Genomic DNA, 19,341 nt, shown 5'->3' with positions numbered 1-19,341 from the left:
GACAAACGATAACTCATTGCCTTTCTCCAGGAAACAGGGCTAATAGGATCAGAGGTTTCGTTTCTCTGGTTTACGTGTCACACAGAAAAGGAACCTGTTTCGGCACCTGTTAGCAGGTTACTGGTTTAACATTGCACAACGTGTGCAAGAATGTATTTCAAGGTCGAATCACAGGGGTGGCGACATGATTCAATTTTTTTTCCTTTCCCCACTTTCCCCTCCCTCGCTAATTTCGTACAGCGTTATAAGTCAGTAATACCATTCGCACTATTCACAAAGGTTGGCTTTTTGTAACTCGCATGTCATCGCTAGTAAGACAAAAAAGGGTTACTCTCGGTCACGCCGGGAAATTCCATCTTGTTTGAAACTTCATGCCCGCGGAATGCCGACTGCCCACATCGCCTCTATGTCATTCATACAACTGAAGTCTGATTACAACTTTCTACGAAGTTTGCGATTTTGTGGCAATGGCTCAAATTTTTTTTTTACATTGTCCCTTATGACTCAAGAAAATTATCGAGTTTATCCTGAACAAGCTTTCTCCACCCCCCCCCCCCCCCCCCAAGCAGTTTAGCACCGAAATGTTATTCATCCCATTGAAGAATTCAGACTCCACCTTCTGGTTTCGGCCAATGTGAAAAGCAGACTATGAATAAATTAGTCAAATATCTATGTGCCGATTAGTGGGATGACTGAAAATATCTGCTTAAAAAGCCAATTGCAGGACTCGCGTAAGCAAAAAAAAAGTTGCAACGAGCTCTTTGGAGAAGTTTGAGAGTTTACACAAACTTTAGAGATCTAGGGGAAGGGGATTGGCGCCGGTTGATCTGCGGCGATCTCATTTATTACACAGTCCAAGCTTTCATTTGCAAAATCCGCCTCTCCAAAGTCGCCCTACGATCAGCGAGATATCGGGGCGAGGGCAATGAGCAGCTTTACTTTGTGTGTCACCCTTCTATCTCTGCTAGCTGCCGGCTTCACAACGAAAGCTTCCAAGGAAACACTCACAGGTAAGGATGCATTTTAAAGTTATAATGAAGCAACCCCCCCCCCCCCCCCCCCCCCCAGTTATCTTCCATGAAACAAAACGTGTAGCGTTGGAAACGTTGCACAGATATGTGTCCATGGCACGTATGCGTTCATGCTGTCGAAACGAATATTCTTCCTCGCCTTCCATCGTGCAGGATATTCATCCGGATTAGCCCACTTTATACATTGAGATTACCAGTATGATGGGACTTCATACCTGCCAACCTTTGTCCTGCCTCTCCCCTCTTCCAGCTTTCTTCTTCCACCCCCCCCCCCCCCCCCCCCCCCAAATGTGAAGAAGGGTCTCGACCCGAAACGTCACCTATCCATGTTCTCTGGAGATGCTGCCTGTGTCCTTTTATGACGGGACTCTCGCCTAACTCTCGATATGTAGACCGCTCAATTTTAGCGTGCATTATATGTAGGCGAGCAGTTTCTTGGATAATGGTCACAGGAAAGTTTTAAAATGCATGCTTTTATAGAACGACAAGCGCGCAGTGCGTTGCACAGGTAACATTTCAAGCACATGGCTCGACTACTTCCATTGATAAATTTGAGGTGTTGCAAAATATACTTAAACACGGCACGTTTATTAAATAGGAAGAGTCACTGCGATTGTCGAAGTTTTATTGTTTTTCAAAGGGTTCAGACTGCCCAGTTCATCATCCTTCCCTGCCCGTCCCGCCGCTGGGTAAACTCTGTGTTCAAGCCTGAAAGGCTGGTTAGAATGGCGAGAAGGATTTCCTTTAAGGAAATATAACTCAACAAGCCCGAGATCATCTTAACCGAGAATGTGAAAAAAACATTAAATAGCTAGGAGTAAGTTGAAGTTACAAAAGATGGGTGGAAGATTTGAGCAGGATATGAATGAGAGGAAAAGGGGTTAAAGATGGAAGGGCAAGCGGGTAAGAAAAACATGACCTTGCAAATGCTGGAGTAGCTTCAGCGGGACAGGCAGCATCTCTGGATAGAAGGAATGGGTGACATTTCGGGTCGAGACCCTTCAGACTGAGAGTCAGGGGAGAGGGAGACACAGATAAGGAAGGGTAAGGTGTGAAAACGAGACATCAAAGGGGATTAAGATAAGGAACATGTAGGATAGATAGTCTGAAGAAGGGTTTCGGCCCGAAACGTCGCCTATTTCCTTCGCTCCATAGATGCTGCTGCACCCGCTGAGTTTCCCCAGCAATTTTGTGTACCTTCGAACTTCCAGCATCTGCAGTTCCTTTTTGAACATGTAGGATAGATCATTGTGTTTGTGTACCTAGGATAGATCATTGTTATTTCCTTCCACCGATTCTGTCTGACCTGCTAAGTTCTTCCAGTACTTTGCTTTTTACTCAAGATCCCAACATCTGCAGTCTTTTGTAGCTGTCAATTTCCATCCAAGGAATCTGCCTGACCCATTGTTCCCATAGCAGGTTGTTTTTTTTTAAACTTGGGTTTCAGCATCACAACATTACACCAGTCCGCACAATCTAGCAATCTTGTCACTGTATGTTGCTTGTCTTAATTTTCCAGTACTTACACTGATTGCAAGCAGTGCTACAAATTTGCATCCAGACGTATTGGAATGTGTTCACGTGTGACAACAGTTATTGTGCATCAAAGAATATCTAATTAGTTATTTTGGGCTCTGGATTTCATATAAAAATATCAGAAAATGTCAGGGATAGATAGCAGATGAGTCAGCAGCTGTGGGGAAAGAAACATTTTATTCATACTGAATGCCTCCAGATTCTCCATTTATATTTCAGATTACTAACATTTGCAGATTTTTGGATGCAATCGAAAGTAAACAGCAGTGTTAAATACTATGCAGACATTCCACTCGCTTTTTGTGCACAAAGGATTGGTGAGGGGTTGTGTAAAAATATACTTCATGTGATCCTAATTTTTTGGAATTGTGCCTGAAGCCATCTTATGGCGTTGTGCCCCATTGTGAAGTTGTCGAATGGGCCATTTGAATATATAGATATTAGTCATCATCATCGGCGGTCACTCCAAACGAGTATGACTGTCCACTCCTCTCCATAGGGTTGTCCACTTTTGGGTCTGCAGATGTCTGTTGAGGCTGATCCGCGATCCACACACCTTGGTGCAACGTGGGCAGTGGATACTGGCAGTGGTTGGTAGTCATCGAACCCCTTTCTCTCTCTCCTTACGGTGCTGTCGCTTTGTCTCTGCGACACGGCATAGCTCCATTTCGTGACGTGCAGCTCCTTCCTTTTTTAAGAGGGAGTTAGATGTGGCCCTTGTGGCTAAAGGGATCAGGGGGTATGGAGAGAAGGCAGGTACAGGATACTGAGTTGGATGATCAGCCATGATCATATTGAATGGCGGGGCAGACTCGAAGGGCCGAATGGCCTACTCCTGCACCTATTTTCTATGTTTCTATGTTTCCTGCACGGATTTCCTCCAGGAGCGCCTGTCCAGTGCAATGTGCTCCCAGTTGCTCAATGTGATGTGGAATTTCTTCAGACTGTTCTTGATGTTATCCTTGAAGCGTATCGTTGGCCACCGGGGGCAGTAGATAGAACGAGTTGCATCTAGCAATGGTCAATCAATTTCCCCAAGGCATTGAGTAATCTGACAGGTGATGGTAAATGGAGATCCAAGCAGGTTTATGCTTATCCTAAACGCTATCTGGCAGTTGGGTAGAGCAGAAGAGATTCACCTCCATACCGCCCTCAACCTCCCCATTCAGCCTCACTGTGCCATCGAGTCCTTGAAATCCCATCGTTCTTTGATATTTTACAGGGATTGTGCTTAACCTACCTCATCTGCAGGCTCCTAGTGCAGAGTTTTTTCTACCCAGTGGCCAAATACCCCGTCACTCAGCTTTCCCGCTTGGCTGGAGGTTCAATTAAAGATATGGTGATGGTATCCTGACATAAAATTTATCAGGATCCCCATCAGCCCAGTGAGCATCCTCAAGTATAGTTCAATCACAACTCACCTTTTATATCACCTTCAGTTCTCCCTTAACTCTGGAGTTCTATCCTATCTACAAAGTCTTTCTATTGTGTCTCACCACTGTGCTCTTAAAAATCCTCTTTATTCACTTGTTCTACAGTCTCATGGTCTGACTGATTTATGAAGCACTTTGGTGGAACATTTTCCTGCACTGTAGGTCTTCTTTGAAAATGACTTGTTGTTGTAACATTTGTCTAACTTGGTCCCTTTATGAATATCAACTATAAAAGCTTTGCATGTACTGTGGTGAATAGCGGAAATAGCACAAAAAGAAATAATTCAGCCCATCAAGTCCAGGCTCACAGCTGAGTCTGAGCCAACCTCCAACCCAATATCTACACTGAGCTTGATATGAACACAAAAAAATAGCAGTACCACTCAGTTCCTCAAGCCTCTCCAGTATTATATGTCTAATCTGTCCCAAGTAAGAGTAAAAGGCAACCGTGGCTGACAAGGGAAGTTAGGGATGGAATAAAACTAAAAGAAAGGGTGTACAACATAGCAAACAGTAGCAGGAAACCAGAGAATTGGGAAACTTTCAAAGGACAACAGAAGGTAACAAAAAGGGCAATACGGGGTGAAAAGACGAGGTGCGAGGGTAAGCTGGCCAAGAATATAAAGAAGAATATTAAAAGCTTCTTTAGGTATGTTAAGAGAAAAAGATTAGTAAAGACAAATGTGGGTCCCTTGAAGGCAGAAACAGGTGAAATTATTATGGGGAACAAGGAAATGGTGGAAGAGTTGAACAGGTACTTTGTTTGTGTCTTCCTTAGTGAAGACAGAACCAATCTCCCAGATGTACTAGAGGCCCAGAGAATCTAGGGAGATGGAGGAACTGAAAGAAATTAGCATTAGGCAAGAAATAGTATTGGGTAGGCTGATGGAACTGAAGGCTGATAAATCCCCAGGGCCTGATGGTCTGCATCCCAGGGTACTCAAGGAGGTGGCTCTAGAAATCGTGGATGCATTGGTAATTATTTTCCAATGTTCTTTAGATTCAAGATCAGTTCCTGTGGATTGGAGTGTAGCTGATGTTATCTTACTTTTCAAGAAAGGAGCGAGAGTGAAAACGGGGAATTATAGACCAGTTAGCCTGACATCAGTGGCAGGGAAGATGCTGCAGTCGACTATTAAAGAAGTAATAGCGACACATTTGAAAAGCAGTAAAATGATTGGTCCAAATGAGCATGGATTTATGAAGGGGAAATCCTGTTTGACTAATCTGGGATTTTTTGAGGATGTTACAAGTAAAATGGATGAAGGAGAGCCAGTGGGTGTAGTGTATCTGGTCTTTCAGAAATCCTTTGATAAGGTCTCACAGATGAGATTAGTGGGCAAAATTAGAGCACATGGTATTGGGGGTAAGGTATTGACATGGATAGAGAATTGGTTGACAGACAGGAAACAAAGCGTAGGAATAATCGGGTCCCTGTCAGAATGGCAGGCAGTGGCGAGTGGAGTGCCGCAAGTCGCGGTGCTAGTACATTTGCAGGTGGCACAAAGCTGGGTGGCAGTGTGAACTGCGAAGAGGACGCTAGGAGGTTGCAGGTGACTTGGACAGGTTGAGTGAGTGGGCAGATGCATGGCAGATGTAGTATAATGTAGGTAAATGTGAGGTTATCCACTTTGTTGGCAAGAACAAGAAGGCAGATTATTATCTCAATGGTGTTAGATTAGGAAAAAGGGAAGTGTAATGAGACCTGGGTGTCCTTGTACACCAGTCACTGAAAGTAAACATACAGGTACAGCATGCAGTGAAGAAAGCTAATGGCATGTTGGCCTTCATAACGAGAGGATTTGAGTAAAGGAGTAAAGAAGTCCTTCTGCAGTTGTACAGGGCCCTGGTGAGACCACATCTGGAGTGTTGTGTGCAGTCTTGGTCTCCTAATTTGAGGAAGGACATCCTTGCTATTAAGGTAGTGCACCGTAGGTTCATGAGGTTAATCCCCGAGATGGCGGGATTGTCATATGAGGTGAGATTGGAAAGACTGGGCTTGTATTCACTGGAATTTTGAAGGAAGAAAGGGAATCTTATAGAAACGTTTAATATTATAAAATGACTGGACAAGCTAGATTCAGGAAAAATGTTCCCAATGTTGGAGTCCAGAACCAGGGGCCACAGTCTAAGAATAAAGGGGAGGCCATTTAAAACTGAGATGAGAAAAAACCTTTTCACCCAAAGAGATGTGAATTTGTGGAATTCTCTGCCACAGAGGGCAGTGGAGGCCAATTCACTGGATCTTCTTCTTATCGAGTTCACACACAAGATTAGAAGTTGTTCAGCCAGAGCTGAACACACTTCTCGGCATCTGCACAATGGTGTCTGTCTTGCGCTTCTTGTGCTTCTTGTGCGTGGTGGTGGAAAGATTGGTTGAAACAGGGCCGCGACGTGAACGCTCTTTCCTTGACCCCAATTCACTGGATGAATATAAAAGAGAGTTAGATAGAGCACTAGGGCCTAGCAGAATCAAGGGATATGGGAAGAAGGCAGGCACGGGTTATTGATTGTGGATGATCAGCCATAATCACAATGAATGTCGGTGCAGGCTCGAAGGGCCAAATGGCCTCCTCTTACAGCTATTTTCTATGTTTCTAACCCTCAACTCCACTGTGCCAGTTCTAGATATTATTCAATTAAAAAAATGAGTCTACTTTCTCTTTAAATACTTCCATCGATTTAGCGACCTCAACCTTTTGGGGGTGGAGAGTTCCAGAGATTCACCACCCACAGTGTGAAGAAATTGCTTCATACCTTGATTTTGAATGCCTGCCTTCTAATTTTGTAAATGGTCCCATCGTTTGAAACATTCTCCCACCAGAGAAAACAGTCTGACATCTGCCCTGTCATGGCCCCTCAGGATCTTGGAAAGAAAACCACAAATTCTTCAAACCTCCAAAGAATTCAAGGCCAGATGCAGGATTTGGTCAATACAAATTATTTCTTCCTTAAAGTACACAAAATGCTGGAGAAACTCAGAAACCCAAGGGTTGCGGCCCAAAACGTCGCCTATTTCCTTCGCTCCATAGATGCTGCTGCACCCGCTGGGTTTCTCCAGCATTTTTGTGTACCTTCGATTTTCTAGCATCTGCAGTTCCTTCTTAAACATTTCTTCCTTAAGATTCCCTGAGATTGATTATAACTGATTCCTAGTTACAGGTATCAACTAATGAACAAACCGAACTAGCAGAACCTGGCACCTTGCCACTCTGCCGAGCTAAATCCCTGCATTGGGCTGGAATGTCAGGAGAGCTCTTGACAATTAAGTTTCAGAGTAGACCTTGCTTTTATTCCAGCATTTGATTCCATGGACTAACTGTTCACATTGCTGTGTCTTAATTTATTTCCTTCAAGTGAAATAATGTTATTAAAGCCAGTTGCAGATCCAGTTGAAAACAGAATTGCTAATCATGTCTTCTTTCGCAAGAGAATGTCTGACTTGACAATGTCCCTTTAAGTGATAACTGCTCGGAGTTGAATTGGGTGCTGCTTTAAACACTTCTTCGCCAATGCTCTGTCATCTACACTTGGGAATTAGAACATACAGTTCCTGTCACAATATTACAGGGTGGAGTTTAACAGCAGCACCAAAGAAATGTTTGCGCTCATCTCAAACCTGCTGTGTGCACAATTTGTCCTGGTTTCCAAAAGAGTGTAGCCCTAATTATGACAAAACTGGCTACCGACAAATTAATAAGTAACTTTTTCTTCCTCTTTTCAAGCCTGTTCTGCTATAATTGATTCCCTTTGAAACTGGCTATCCCCTTGGGGATTCTTTGAGATATGGGAGTGTCGGTGAGCTGTTTAACTGTGGAAGGAATTATAGCTGTACCTGATACTGTCTTTGCCCTGTGTCCTTGATGCAAACTATCCTGCAGAGGTTACTACATAAGCATTCTAGATTCACAATTCTGGCTTAATTTTCCCTGCTCTAACCTTGGGTGGAGTGGAGCAGCTAATTATAGTTCACCAGCTATTGCTCCATCCAAGGTTAATTTATTCAGTGCAGTCTATCAGTTAAAGCTGGAAGCTTTTTTGCTCCGAACTGCATCAGGTCGTCAAAGTTAGCTTTCATATCTCTGAGGCAAAAGTAAGAATTTTTGTCCATACTGTGTTAAGGTTTTCTTTCTGTGAAGATGCATGTCGACTTAAAAAAGACGTTTCTTTGCAAAACAATAATAGTCCATTGAGACAGAATGTAAACTTTGGAATCATAAAACAATGACAACAAGTTGTCAGCCTTTGTTACTTGTACCCTGAATCAGATTAGTGTCAGGTCTCTTACATTCATTTTACATGTGGTGTTAAAATTGACATTGGTTAGGTACGGCATTGGTTAGTTTTGGCAAGTAAAGACCACTTTAGGGTGGTGATGGGTAATGAGAGTTGTATGATATTTGGAATCTGGTGAAACCAAGTGGTAATAATCCAAAAAATTGTAATTATTATGCTTCTATCTCTTGAGTGGCCTGATACATGAAATGAAATTGATTAAAATCTGTAATAATCGACCTATTTATCTTTCTTGATTATGTGTTCCCCAGCCTTCTCCCACAAGTGAACTACTCCCTGCAGAGACATTCAGCTCAGTAAAGGGCCTGTCCCATATTCACGACCTAATTCACGACCTTTTTTACTCGTGGACATTTTTCATCATGCTAGAAAAACGCCCCGACCTACTTGATTTCAACGAGTATCTACGACTAGCATCAAGGCCTGCTACGACCTACCTATGACCTCGTGACGACCATGCTGCGAGTATGAGTCAAGGGCAAACTCGGCAGAGGTCGTGAATTATGTTGTGAAAGTGGGACAGGGCTTAACTCAATTGATATCTGACTAACTAATAACTCTCAGAATGGATTTAGGATGGGAGTGAAAAAATAGTAATGTTTCTGATGAACCAGTTTTATTCTGAAACAAGACTGGATGTGCATCATCCTTGGTGCCCAAGATACTGCTGAAGAGAAAGATTAAAAAGTGTAGGAAACAATATACTAAAAGAACAGGTTGTCCGAAAAACATTCTTCAATTAAATTCTGCGTCAAAGGCATTGAGAAATTCCCTTCTGCTCATCTATCTCAGCACAAAAATCCATTTATCATCATTTTCTCCTTAATGGGAGACAGATGGAAAAACTATTTTAACATTTGGGAGGAGTCGTTTGATGACTGCATTAGTGTTACCTACTACACCCACACACAACTCACTGACTTCAACCATTTCACCACTAACTTCCATCGGGGACTCAAGTACACCTGAACCATTTCCGATATTTCCTTACCATTTCTTGACCTCACTATCTCCATCGCAGGTGATAGACTACTGACTGACATCCACTATAAACCCACTGACTTCCATGGCTATCTGGACTACACTTCTTCCCACCCTGCTTCCTGTAAGGACTCCATCCCCTACTCCCAATTCCTCCATCTACACCGCATCCACACCAGGGCATCGGAGATGTCGTCATTCTTCAGGGAACGGAGGGTTCCCCTCTTCTACTATAGATGAGGCTCTCACCAGGGTTTCTTCTATACCCCGTGACTCTGCTCTCACTCCCCATCCCCCCACTCGTAACAAGGGCGGAGTCCCCCTTGTCCTCACCTTCCACCCAACCAGCCGTCACATACAACAAATAATCCTCTGATATTTTCGCCACCTTTAACGTGATCTCACCACTTGCCACATCTTCCCTGTCTGCTTTCCGCAGAGACTGCTCCCTCCGTAACTCCCTGGTCAATTCGTCCCTTCCCACTCTAACCACCCCCTCTCCGGGCACTTTCCCTTGCAACCGCAAGAAATGCTACACTTGTCGCTTTACCTCCCCCCTTGACTCCATTCAAGGACCCAAGCAGTCTTTCCAGGTGCGGCAGGCTGCTCCACATCGGTGAGACCAAGCGTAGGCTTGGCGATCGCTTTACCGAACACCTCCGCTCGGTTTGCAATAACCAACCTGACCTCTCGGTGGCTCAGCACTTTAAATCCCCCATTCCGAATCTGACCTTTCTGTCCTGGGCCTCCTCCATGGCCAGAGTGAGGACCACCATAAATTGGATGAGCAGCACCTCATATTTTGCTTGGGCAGTTTGCACCCCAGTGGTATGAACATTGACTTCTCTAATTTCAGATAGTCCCTACTGTCTCCTCCCCTTCTCAGCTATCCCTCAGCCCACTGGTTCCTCCTCTTCCTTTCTTCTCCCCCCCCCCCACCCTCACATCAGTCTGAAGAAAGGTTTCGACCCGAAACTTTGCCTATTTCCTTCGCTCCATAGATGCTGCCTCACCCGCTGAGTTTCTCGAGCATTTTTGTCTACCTTCGATTTTCCAGCATCTACAGTTCCTTCTTAAACTATTTTAACATGAGTTTTTTTGTCCATTAGTCTTCAGTTACTATTAAGAAAAGCTTATTTTTTTTCCTGGTAATATTGGAGTATTCAATTGTTATCAACCTGTCATTTATATGATACTGATAAACAGATGTACTTCTGCCAATTTTTGCTTTTATTTCTAGTTTCCTTTTTGTTTTACTTGGATGTCTCTGGAAACTATTTGTATAGAATGTTGCCTCAACCACTTACTGTTACAACAGAAGTTCTCGGCAACTGATGTAACTTATTGTTTGTTTAAGAAAGAACTGCAGATGCTGGAAAAATCGAAGGTAGACAAAAATACTGGAGAAGCTCAGCGGGTGAGGCAGCATCAGATGCAGCCTCACCCGCTGAGTTTCTCCAGCATTTTTATCTACCTTCTAAGTTATTGTTTGTCTTTATATCTTGAATGAAAATTATCCATGTTCCTCATCACTACTTCACGTGCTTTGGATGGGGTTTGGAAAACTTAACCTTTCTATTGTTGTACCTAAACTTTCCAAAACAAATGTTTTTGAAAATCCAGATGAACATTTTTTTTTTAGCAAATTAATTAGGAAATACTCTTAATAGTAAATTATGGTGCGTCTTTTATTGGTTGAGGACAAAGAAATTCAGATTTCAACCAAAGTTCAGATTTATCCATCCAAAGTTTTGTACGTAAAGAGAAATAATATCAATGAAATGTATTGTCCTCTTTTTTTTACAAGTTTGCATGAAATGTTAATCCTTGGTTATAAAAAAAAAGGAAAGTAATATACATGTCAACCTAATGCATTGCTCCGGTTGGTTTTGACTCAACGGTCTCTGGTTCCAAAATTGACTACTGTACCATTTAGCTAATCTCCACGACTCAATCCAATCTTGTTGAACAGTCGTAAGTTTTCTTTTCCTTGTCTCCTTTTCTGTCTCTAGACAATACATAGCCTTGGGACTTAAGACCAGTTATCAAAAGTTATTCACAATGGATTGTGAGACCATTAATATTTCATTTTCAATTTAACTACAACCTTGTACTTAATGGCAGCTTTGCAAACTGACCTTTTGTGGTTTTCCCACAGGCAAAGCAGTTCGGGATGTGCTACATAAAGAAAGCCTAGGTCAGCATTACAGCACTATTCAGACAAAATTTAACCTTCAATGTTCAGCAAATACAGATGGAAAAGACTGTGTCATTATTGCAGGTGTGGAAGAAAGTCTGGCGAAATGTAGCTTCAATGTGACTTCCAAGACATTCATTATCGTTCATGGATGGACGGTGAGTTAGACAATCTGCTATACCTAACCATGTCCCAGGAAGTTGGCTCTGGAGTCTTGACCATTTTGGATATAAAGATTGATCCGATAATGCTAGTTTTTTCATTGTTATTAGCAAATTGTCACAAAGATGCATGGAGCATTTTGATACATTTCATGAAATTGCAGCATAATTTAAAAACTTTAAGAAATGTTTCTTGAAAGAGTGGCTCTCAAGATAACTTTGAAATTACAAATAGAAATCGGAATGTTCTTGGAAATGGGCAGTTCTAATAAAATGGTTTAAGGTCATCGTCCTGGTGACATATTAAAATACTTGCTATGGGCACACACTGTTTAAAAGAAGGTAATTGAATCATGAACTAGATTGTGTGTTTGTGATTACACATGAACCCATTTTCTCTCTCTTCCTGTCTCCTCCCTAAATTCAACGACTTAGAGATGCTATGCTTTTTTAGGATCCAGATCCAATATTTTTAGTTTAGAAACATAGAAACATAGAAATTAGGTGCAGGAGTAGGCCATTCGGCCCTTTGAGCCAGCACCGCCATTCAATATGATCATGGCTGATCATCCAACTCAGTATCCTGTACCTGCCTTCTCTCCATACCCCCTGATCCCTTTAGCCACAAGGGCCACATCTAACTCCCTTTTAAATATAGCCAATGAACTGGCCTCAACTACCTTCTGTGGCAGATAATTCCACAGATTCACCACTCTTAGTTTAGAGATACAGCTATTCAGCCCACCAAGTCCAGCCTAACCAACAATCGCCTCTATCCTCATTTTGCATCTTACATACTAGGGGCAATTTACAAGTCAATTAGACTACAACCTGCACATCTTTGGAATGTGGGATGAAACTGGAGCAATCGCGGGGAGAATGTAGAAATTCCATATAGACTGCACCCTTAGTCAGGATTGAACCCGGGTCTCTGGCGCTGAAAGGCAGCAACTCTATCGCTGTGCCAATGTGCTGCCCTATTTTCCTGTCATAATCAACTAATTTATCGCAAGGAAAACTGGGATCTTGGAAATATTCGGCAGACCAAGCTAACTATCCATGAAGAGAGGAGGTAGCCAACATTACAAATTGATAACTGCAATTATGATGATAGTACATCAGCCTAAATTAGAACCTTTGTCTCTACAGGAGCTACCTAACCTGTTGTGCATCTCCAGCACTTATTTTAATTTCGCCTTTCCATAATCTGCATTATTTTGGATCTTTTTGTAACTCAAGTCTTGCACGAGAAAACTGCTGCCTAATAGTGCAGCATTCCCATTGCCTCACCCATCCTACCACTGAGTTCTCCCAAAAATCTACAACTCCTCAGTATCTCCCCTTACCTCCAAATCTGTCCAGATCTGAATTGTGCTCCTGATGACAAACATGTGGGTGCACTAAATATTACACACTCACAATATCACATTCTCACCCTTGGGTTTGAAATGCAGCATAAAAAGACTATCTATTTGTCCAAGCATTTGGACAGCTGTCTTAATATCAACTATTAAATATTACTTTTCTTGGTGCTCCTGTGAAATGTCTTGTGTTGATTTACTACATAATGCTATTAAAGTACAATTGAATGTGCGCTATTACTGTTGTGGTTGAACGGACATAACAATTTTTATCAAGCATTAGCTCCTAAGCTTTTAACTTGCTATTTATAATTTGATATAATGCAAGACATTTTTATATAGAAAATAGTTAATTATAAATCAGTCCAGTCACAAATTCCCATGTTATATTGCAATAGATACCATGTTTAATGTAAGATTCAGCAGGCCAGAACAAAACTCTTCTCACCAAGCAGTTCAAATTTGTCGTCCATCATTGAAGGGGTGGTGACTGGTGAGCTCTCCGAGTTTGAATAATTGCCCTTCGGGGAATTATGCATGTGCTGTAAGGATTAGCGTTCATCTGATGTCAGTCGGTTGATGTTATTGACACCAGCAATGAAAAGAATGTGCTGATCTGCTGCCTCAGTCATCTCATTAACTCCACCCCCCACCCCCTCACCCTGCTGATATTCTTTTTCCAGCTGATCTGATCTCTTGCCTGGCCTTACTCTGAATATAATCCTGGTTCAAGTACGAGTGAACAAGGTCACAATCAGATTAGTTAAAAGACTATTAACGATGATATGAAAGGGGAGTTGGTTTAAGGCAGTGTCTCTAGATGTTGCCCAGTGACATTTATTACACTTTGACATTAATCATGATAGAGAAAATGGAAGGAGAGCCTGAAAGAGAAAATAATTTAAATGTGAAGGATACCAGAGTAACTGAGTTTGTGGACCTAATCGCCTCTATGGTAGTGTGATTACATCTGCCAGCCCACTGTAAGAGTTGATAGACATATATCTCTGTGAATAATCTGTAATATTTTATACTTAAAGCAGAAAAACAGAATACACATACCAGGTCCGGTAGCAACTGTGGGAAGGGAAGGATTTCAGGTCAAAGACTATTTCACAGAAACTGTAAAATGTAAAAGCATGTATTTTTTAAGTTGCAGAGAGGGTGAGGAAGGCATCTGGTGAGGAGAACGCAGGGCCAGAGTTATTGTGATGATATGCTGTTTATGAAGCCAAACGTTTGATAGATTAATACATTAATGAGAGGGTCAGCACAGGGAGTTGTAATTGGTGTGAAATGCAGAAGAGTGGTATTATAGCAAACAATGTGGATATATCTAGCAGATCAGGAAGTGTCTGGAGAGAGAGAAAATTGAGATAATATTATCGATGGATCACCATGTGCGGAACTGGCCAGAACTGCTCCGATACAAAAAGAGAAATTGAATTGTCTGAGATTGTTCAATTTGAAATTGAGTATCAAAGGCTGCAATGAGTCCAGGTGGAAGATGAGGTTTATACATTGTCTAACATGTTGAGAATTTAACAGGTCTGCTCTTGATAATGGTGACCACCTGGCTATTTTCCTGGTAGGCTGTCTAGTTTTAGTTTGGGAACAAACTAGCACAAAGTTGCCATCAATTTTGTATAATAAGCACCCTTAGCTTTGTATAAGTCTCATAATTATTGGTTATCAAAGAATAATTGGCACTGAGTTGCATGAGAGCATATTCTGACAGTGATCATAAACTTGAGAAAATGGTTAGATTTGAAGAAATACCTTAAAGGATACGACTGGGTTAGTGAGGAAATGACAACATTTTGAATTTGAAAGCTGTCACCAGAATTGGCACAATTAAAATCAGAATATGTTGATCGGACTAAATTTGGAGGATTGTGAAAATGTTGGTAGCTTGTTGGTGGTCACATGGAGAGAGCTATAAGGGATTAAAAACAGTAAAAAGCAGCAGGACATGTATATTTTCCAGTGCTAACTTTTTTCAAAAGATGTCTAGATATGTGAATAAAGGAACAGTACACGATTAATTTCTTCATTATGTTCTTGTGCACAGGCAATTTGCTTTCCGAGTGGCCAAGCCCATGTTTTGTTTTGTAGAAGGTCATTACCTTCATTATCGTGGAGACTGGAGAAGGCTTTGCCAGATAGCAGACCTCTGGGTCCCCAATAAGGGAATATAAATCTGAGGATTTGAAAAAAGAACAGTACTAACAATACTATTCAGGTCTCGTTGAAAAGTGGTGCCTGTTCAAGGTGAATGTGCCCTATTTTGTAACCATTTGCCTTTCTTTGTAGACAACAGGCTTGATGGAATCTTGGATCGATGATATGGTTACAGCTCTCCGAAAACAAGAAGCACACGCAAATGTCATCGTGATCAATTGGCTTGAACGAGCGCACCAGCTTTACACTATAGCTGTCAATAACTCTGAGATTGTCGGAAAAGAAGTGGCTCTCTTAATTGATTGGCTGCAGGTAAATAATACCACTTGAATCCTCAAAGCACTAATATGTACATTCTAGATGAGCGTTACCTGTTAAAAGTTATTAACTGTTGATATTGTTTGAAGGTGATTTTCATCTGGGGTATTTAAGAGTTGTGGGATGGGATGAGTGGGACTGAACGATGAAACTTAAATTACAATAGACAATAGGTGCAGGAGTAGGCCATTCGACCCTTCGAGCCAGCACCGCCATTTAATGTGATCATGGCAGATCATCCCCAATCAGTACCCCGTTCCTGCCTTCTCACCATATCCCCTGACTCCGCTATCTTTAAGAGCTCTATCTAACTCTCTCTTGAAAGCATCCAGAGAATTGGCCTCCACTGCCTTCTGAGGCAGAGAATTCCACAGATTCACAACTCTCTGGGTGAAAAAGTTTTTCCTCATCTCCATTCTAAATGGCGTACCCCTTATTCTTAAACTGTGGGACTTATCTGAGTGAGGTCCCAGTCCAATGCTGTTCACTGAAAACCCTGTTGTCCAGAGAGTGATCAGTAATGCTTGCTTCCAGGAGAGAATGGATTAATTTTAACAGCAACGATTCAAGAGAGACACTTCATAGACAATGACACAGTTAAAGGCTGACTGATTTCCACTTCACCTCTGATGTACAAGCCTGATGCCCATCACCAGAAAGGGCCCAGTCACATATGCAAAGTGAGACCACTCCATCCAAAATGTATTTTCAGTTGTATAATGTAGAAATAAATGACACCATGCAATTAACAGTCTAGGCCATGGAATACTGAAAACAGACTATTTAGGGCATCTCATAACCTTAGTATGTACCAAAGTCCTTTAATAGACAATGAACTAATCTTGGAGCAATCATGGTTATACTGTACAAAATGGTGCAAATTTCTTTCCAATTGTCAAAGTAACCATCTGTAAAGGGCGCAGAACTGAAGGTAATCATCCAATGAATATGAAAGTGGAGACTTTTATTTCGTTGAAAGTTGTTAGGGTGTGGAATGTTCCACGAGGGACCATGATGGATGGAAGATTCTTAACCATTTTTAAAGGGAAGCAGGCAAATATTTGGACAAGAAAAACTAGAATTGATGATTAATGGCTGGCTAAAAAGCTGGCTTACGCCCCTGTCCCACTTAGGAAACTTGAACGGAAACCTCTGGAGACTTTGCGCCCCACCCAAGGTTTCCGTGCGGTTCCCGGAGGTTTTTGTCAGTCTCCCTAATGGTCGAAAGTGGTTTCTGCTTCTTCTATGTTCTGGCGTTTATTTCAAAAAATTCAAAACCGGTCGCTACTAAAAATAGGTTGCCGTTTTTAAAATCGGTGATTTTTTAGTCGAAGCCGGTTGCGATGCTAGTTGAAGGTGGTTGCCGGAGGATGCAGGTAGTGGAAGGTAAGACAAAGTTTCCAGAAGTTTCCGTTCAGGATTCCTAAGTGGGACAGGGGCATTAGGCTTTCATTTGATTTATAAAATTCTGTTTAAAGCCACATAACCATTTTTTATTGGAACGGATTTGGGTTAAACACAGCTGCATCTAAACACTGCTGAATTGTTGTCTATCTAAGGATCTGGAGTGGCACTTGAACTCAAAGCACCTTCATTCAGAGCTAAGAATTTTGCCAACTGTGCCAAGCTGAAACTAAATGATGTTCTGTCGGAGCAGGATTATTCATAGCTATTTGTGGGTGTGGTCAAGACATCACTTCTATTTATGATATCAGCAAAGCAAAAATAAATATAAAATCATGTGCCTTTATGCTAAATTTGATTATTAGTCCAAAAGTAGAATGTAGGAATAAGGAAAGTATTGGCAATTCCAATATTTATCACATTGGAATAGCAATGACATCACTTCTATTTGATATGGTTGGACATGTAATGATATTGGACTTGTCTCATATGAACTTAATTTAAAATGGATCAGACAAAATTGCAAGTCTTACTCATGCTTACTACTTAATTTCAGAAGATCTGTTGACCTCAGTTTGGAACTAAGATGGAGCTCAGCTGCTGCCTGCCTCTGCCTCCATTTGTTCCCTGGAGTGTGCAAGACTTTTGCTATCTTTACTTTATTTTTTAGGTGGATATGGCAGAATAATTACTTTGTGCATTTTATTTAATGATTTGTTGGAGCACTGACAAACATAGAACTGATAATATCACATGGGCAAGCACCTTCCACTGTGCCACGGCTGCTGAAATCATTAACTTTTTTTCCAAATTCGTTTATGATTTATTCACTTGCGGTGGGCTGTGGAAATGGTGGTCCCCACCAACCAATCAGAGAGTCATACTGTCTTACAGGTATAATATTTCATTTTTTTATATATATAGGCAGTGACTGGGCTGCCAGTGAAACTGTCACTTTCCCACTGGGACTTGATGAAATCCAATCTAAACTGATAGGATGGCATATTCATGTGTTAGGTTTTAGTTCTCACAGCTTGATTGAGTATTGCACAGTTAAAGTCCAAACATTTACTAAGGCAGGTTAACTTTAAGGCTGCAAGGGTCACTGGTGCAGGAAATGATGCAGTGATCTTTGTTCTGATGCAAAGGAGGCAGAGTGGAGACAGATTTATTGTGCACTTGGGGCCCATTGAGTGAAAGATGCTGAAGTGAAAACGAGAAGTGTTCTCCGGAAATGATCCTGAGCACTGATGAATGCAGCATTCCTCACCCAAAGTGTAATCTATTTAGTTTATTGAAACGATCATTATCATTGGCTTTATATGTGTGATATACATCTATGTTGCTTGTTGCTGCTTTATGGACAACTAATAAATGCTGGCCCTACTTATATCCTATAAATGCATGGAGAAGAAGAACTTGCATTCACACGACATTGTTCACTTCCTTACAAAATGCAAGAGTTCTTCACAGCCAGTAACATGCTTTTGAAACATTGCCACTCTGCACAAAAAAGCATCAATTTTCTTCAACAAACCACTAATGGCAATGAGATCAACCTAGTTGCTCAGTTTCTCACCACTTTTACCATTTTGTTTGTATTTCATACTTCCAAAAATCAACGGCGTTTTGTTTTGTATTGGGTTCAATTTTTTGTTTCAACATGATGACCTGCTGAGGCAAGCTGTCCCACTATAGTATTAATGTTCTTCTAGTCAAAGGTCACTAAATTCTTAACCAAGTAGCACAGATGATTCAAGTAGCACAGCTGATTCTGAGTAACTTGTTGCATACTGAACTGAAGTGCCATGCTAGAAGACTCTGGCTCATTTAAAACTGCTATATCATGGTTACAGGTTTGCTTCTGGCTAAGGACATATTGAACTTCTCAGTCAGTGAAATGGAGCGTTAGTGCAAAGTAAACTGCTGTTCTATTAGTTTAGATAGCTCATTCAGTTTTAAGAATCACAGGTAGTACAGGAGGTGCTTTATTTTGCTGTTACTATATAATGGTTATCTAACTACCTGCTCAAATACAAACTTTCCTACTGTAGCAGGTGACGGACTTACCTCTTGAAAAACTGCATCTGATTGGCTACAGCTTGGGAGCTCATGTTGCAGGATTCGCTGGAAAAGCTGCACTAAATAAAATTGGACGAATAACAGGTATGAATTGAAAAGCTTACTGGGTTTAGCCTCATAGATGCTACAAAGGATCCATATGGTTCACAACACTCTCATTCCTCATTTCCCCGTTTTACTGCAACTTCTCTCTCATGTCCATCAGCTCTAATCAATTCTTTGCATCGTTCACCTACACTAATCTAGCACATCTATGGGTTGTGGGAGGAAACTGGAATATCTGGCAGAAACCCAAACAATGATGTGGAGAGCGTGCAAACTCCAAGTAGACAGCACGGGAGGTCAGGTTATAAACGAGTG

At 41.5% G+C, this 19,341-nt stretch overlaps 1 protein-coding gene across 2 annotated transcripts in view; it reads left to right on the top strand.

Moving 5' to 3' along the window:
* Positions 1 to 658: 658 nt before the first annotated feature.
* lipg (lipase G, endothelial type) overlaps positions 659 to 19,341 on the top strand; it is a 40,259-nt gene continuing 21,576 nt past the window's right edge. The window contains exons 1-5 of one of the 2 annotated variants that reach the window (XM_033033578.1): positions 683 to 1,010; positions 11,436 to 11,474; positions 11,559 to 11,632; positions 15,310 to 15,489; positions 18,954 to 19,065. In XM_033033578.1, coding sequence (XP_032889469.1) covers positions 926 to 1,010; positions 11,436 to 11,474; positions 11,559 to 11,632; positions 15,310 to 15,489; positions 18,954 to 19,065 — 490 coding nt within the window. In that variant the 5' untranslated portion in view covers positions 683 to 925. Of the gene's footprint in view, positions 1,011 to 11,435; positions 11,633 to 15,309; positions 15,490 to 18,953; positions 19,066 to 19,341 lie in introns of both variants that reach the window. The other variant, XM_033033571.1, reaches the window with a different exon arrangement.

This window comes from Amblyraja radiata, chromosome 1 (genome assembly GCF_010909765.2).
Source record: "Amblyraja radiata isolate CabotCenter1 chromosome 1, sAmbRad1.1.pri, whole genome shotgun sequence".
Classification (NCBI taxonomy): domain Eukaryota; kingdom Metazoa; phylum Chordata; class Chondrichthyes; order Rajiformes; family Rajidae; genus Amblyraja; species Amblyraja radiata.
Note: the sequence above shows the minus strand (reverse complement) of the source record. Positions and strands in the feature narration are given on the sequence as shown.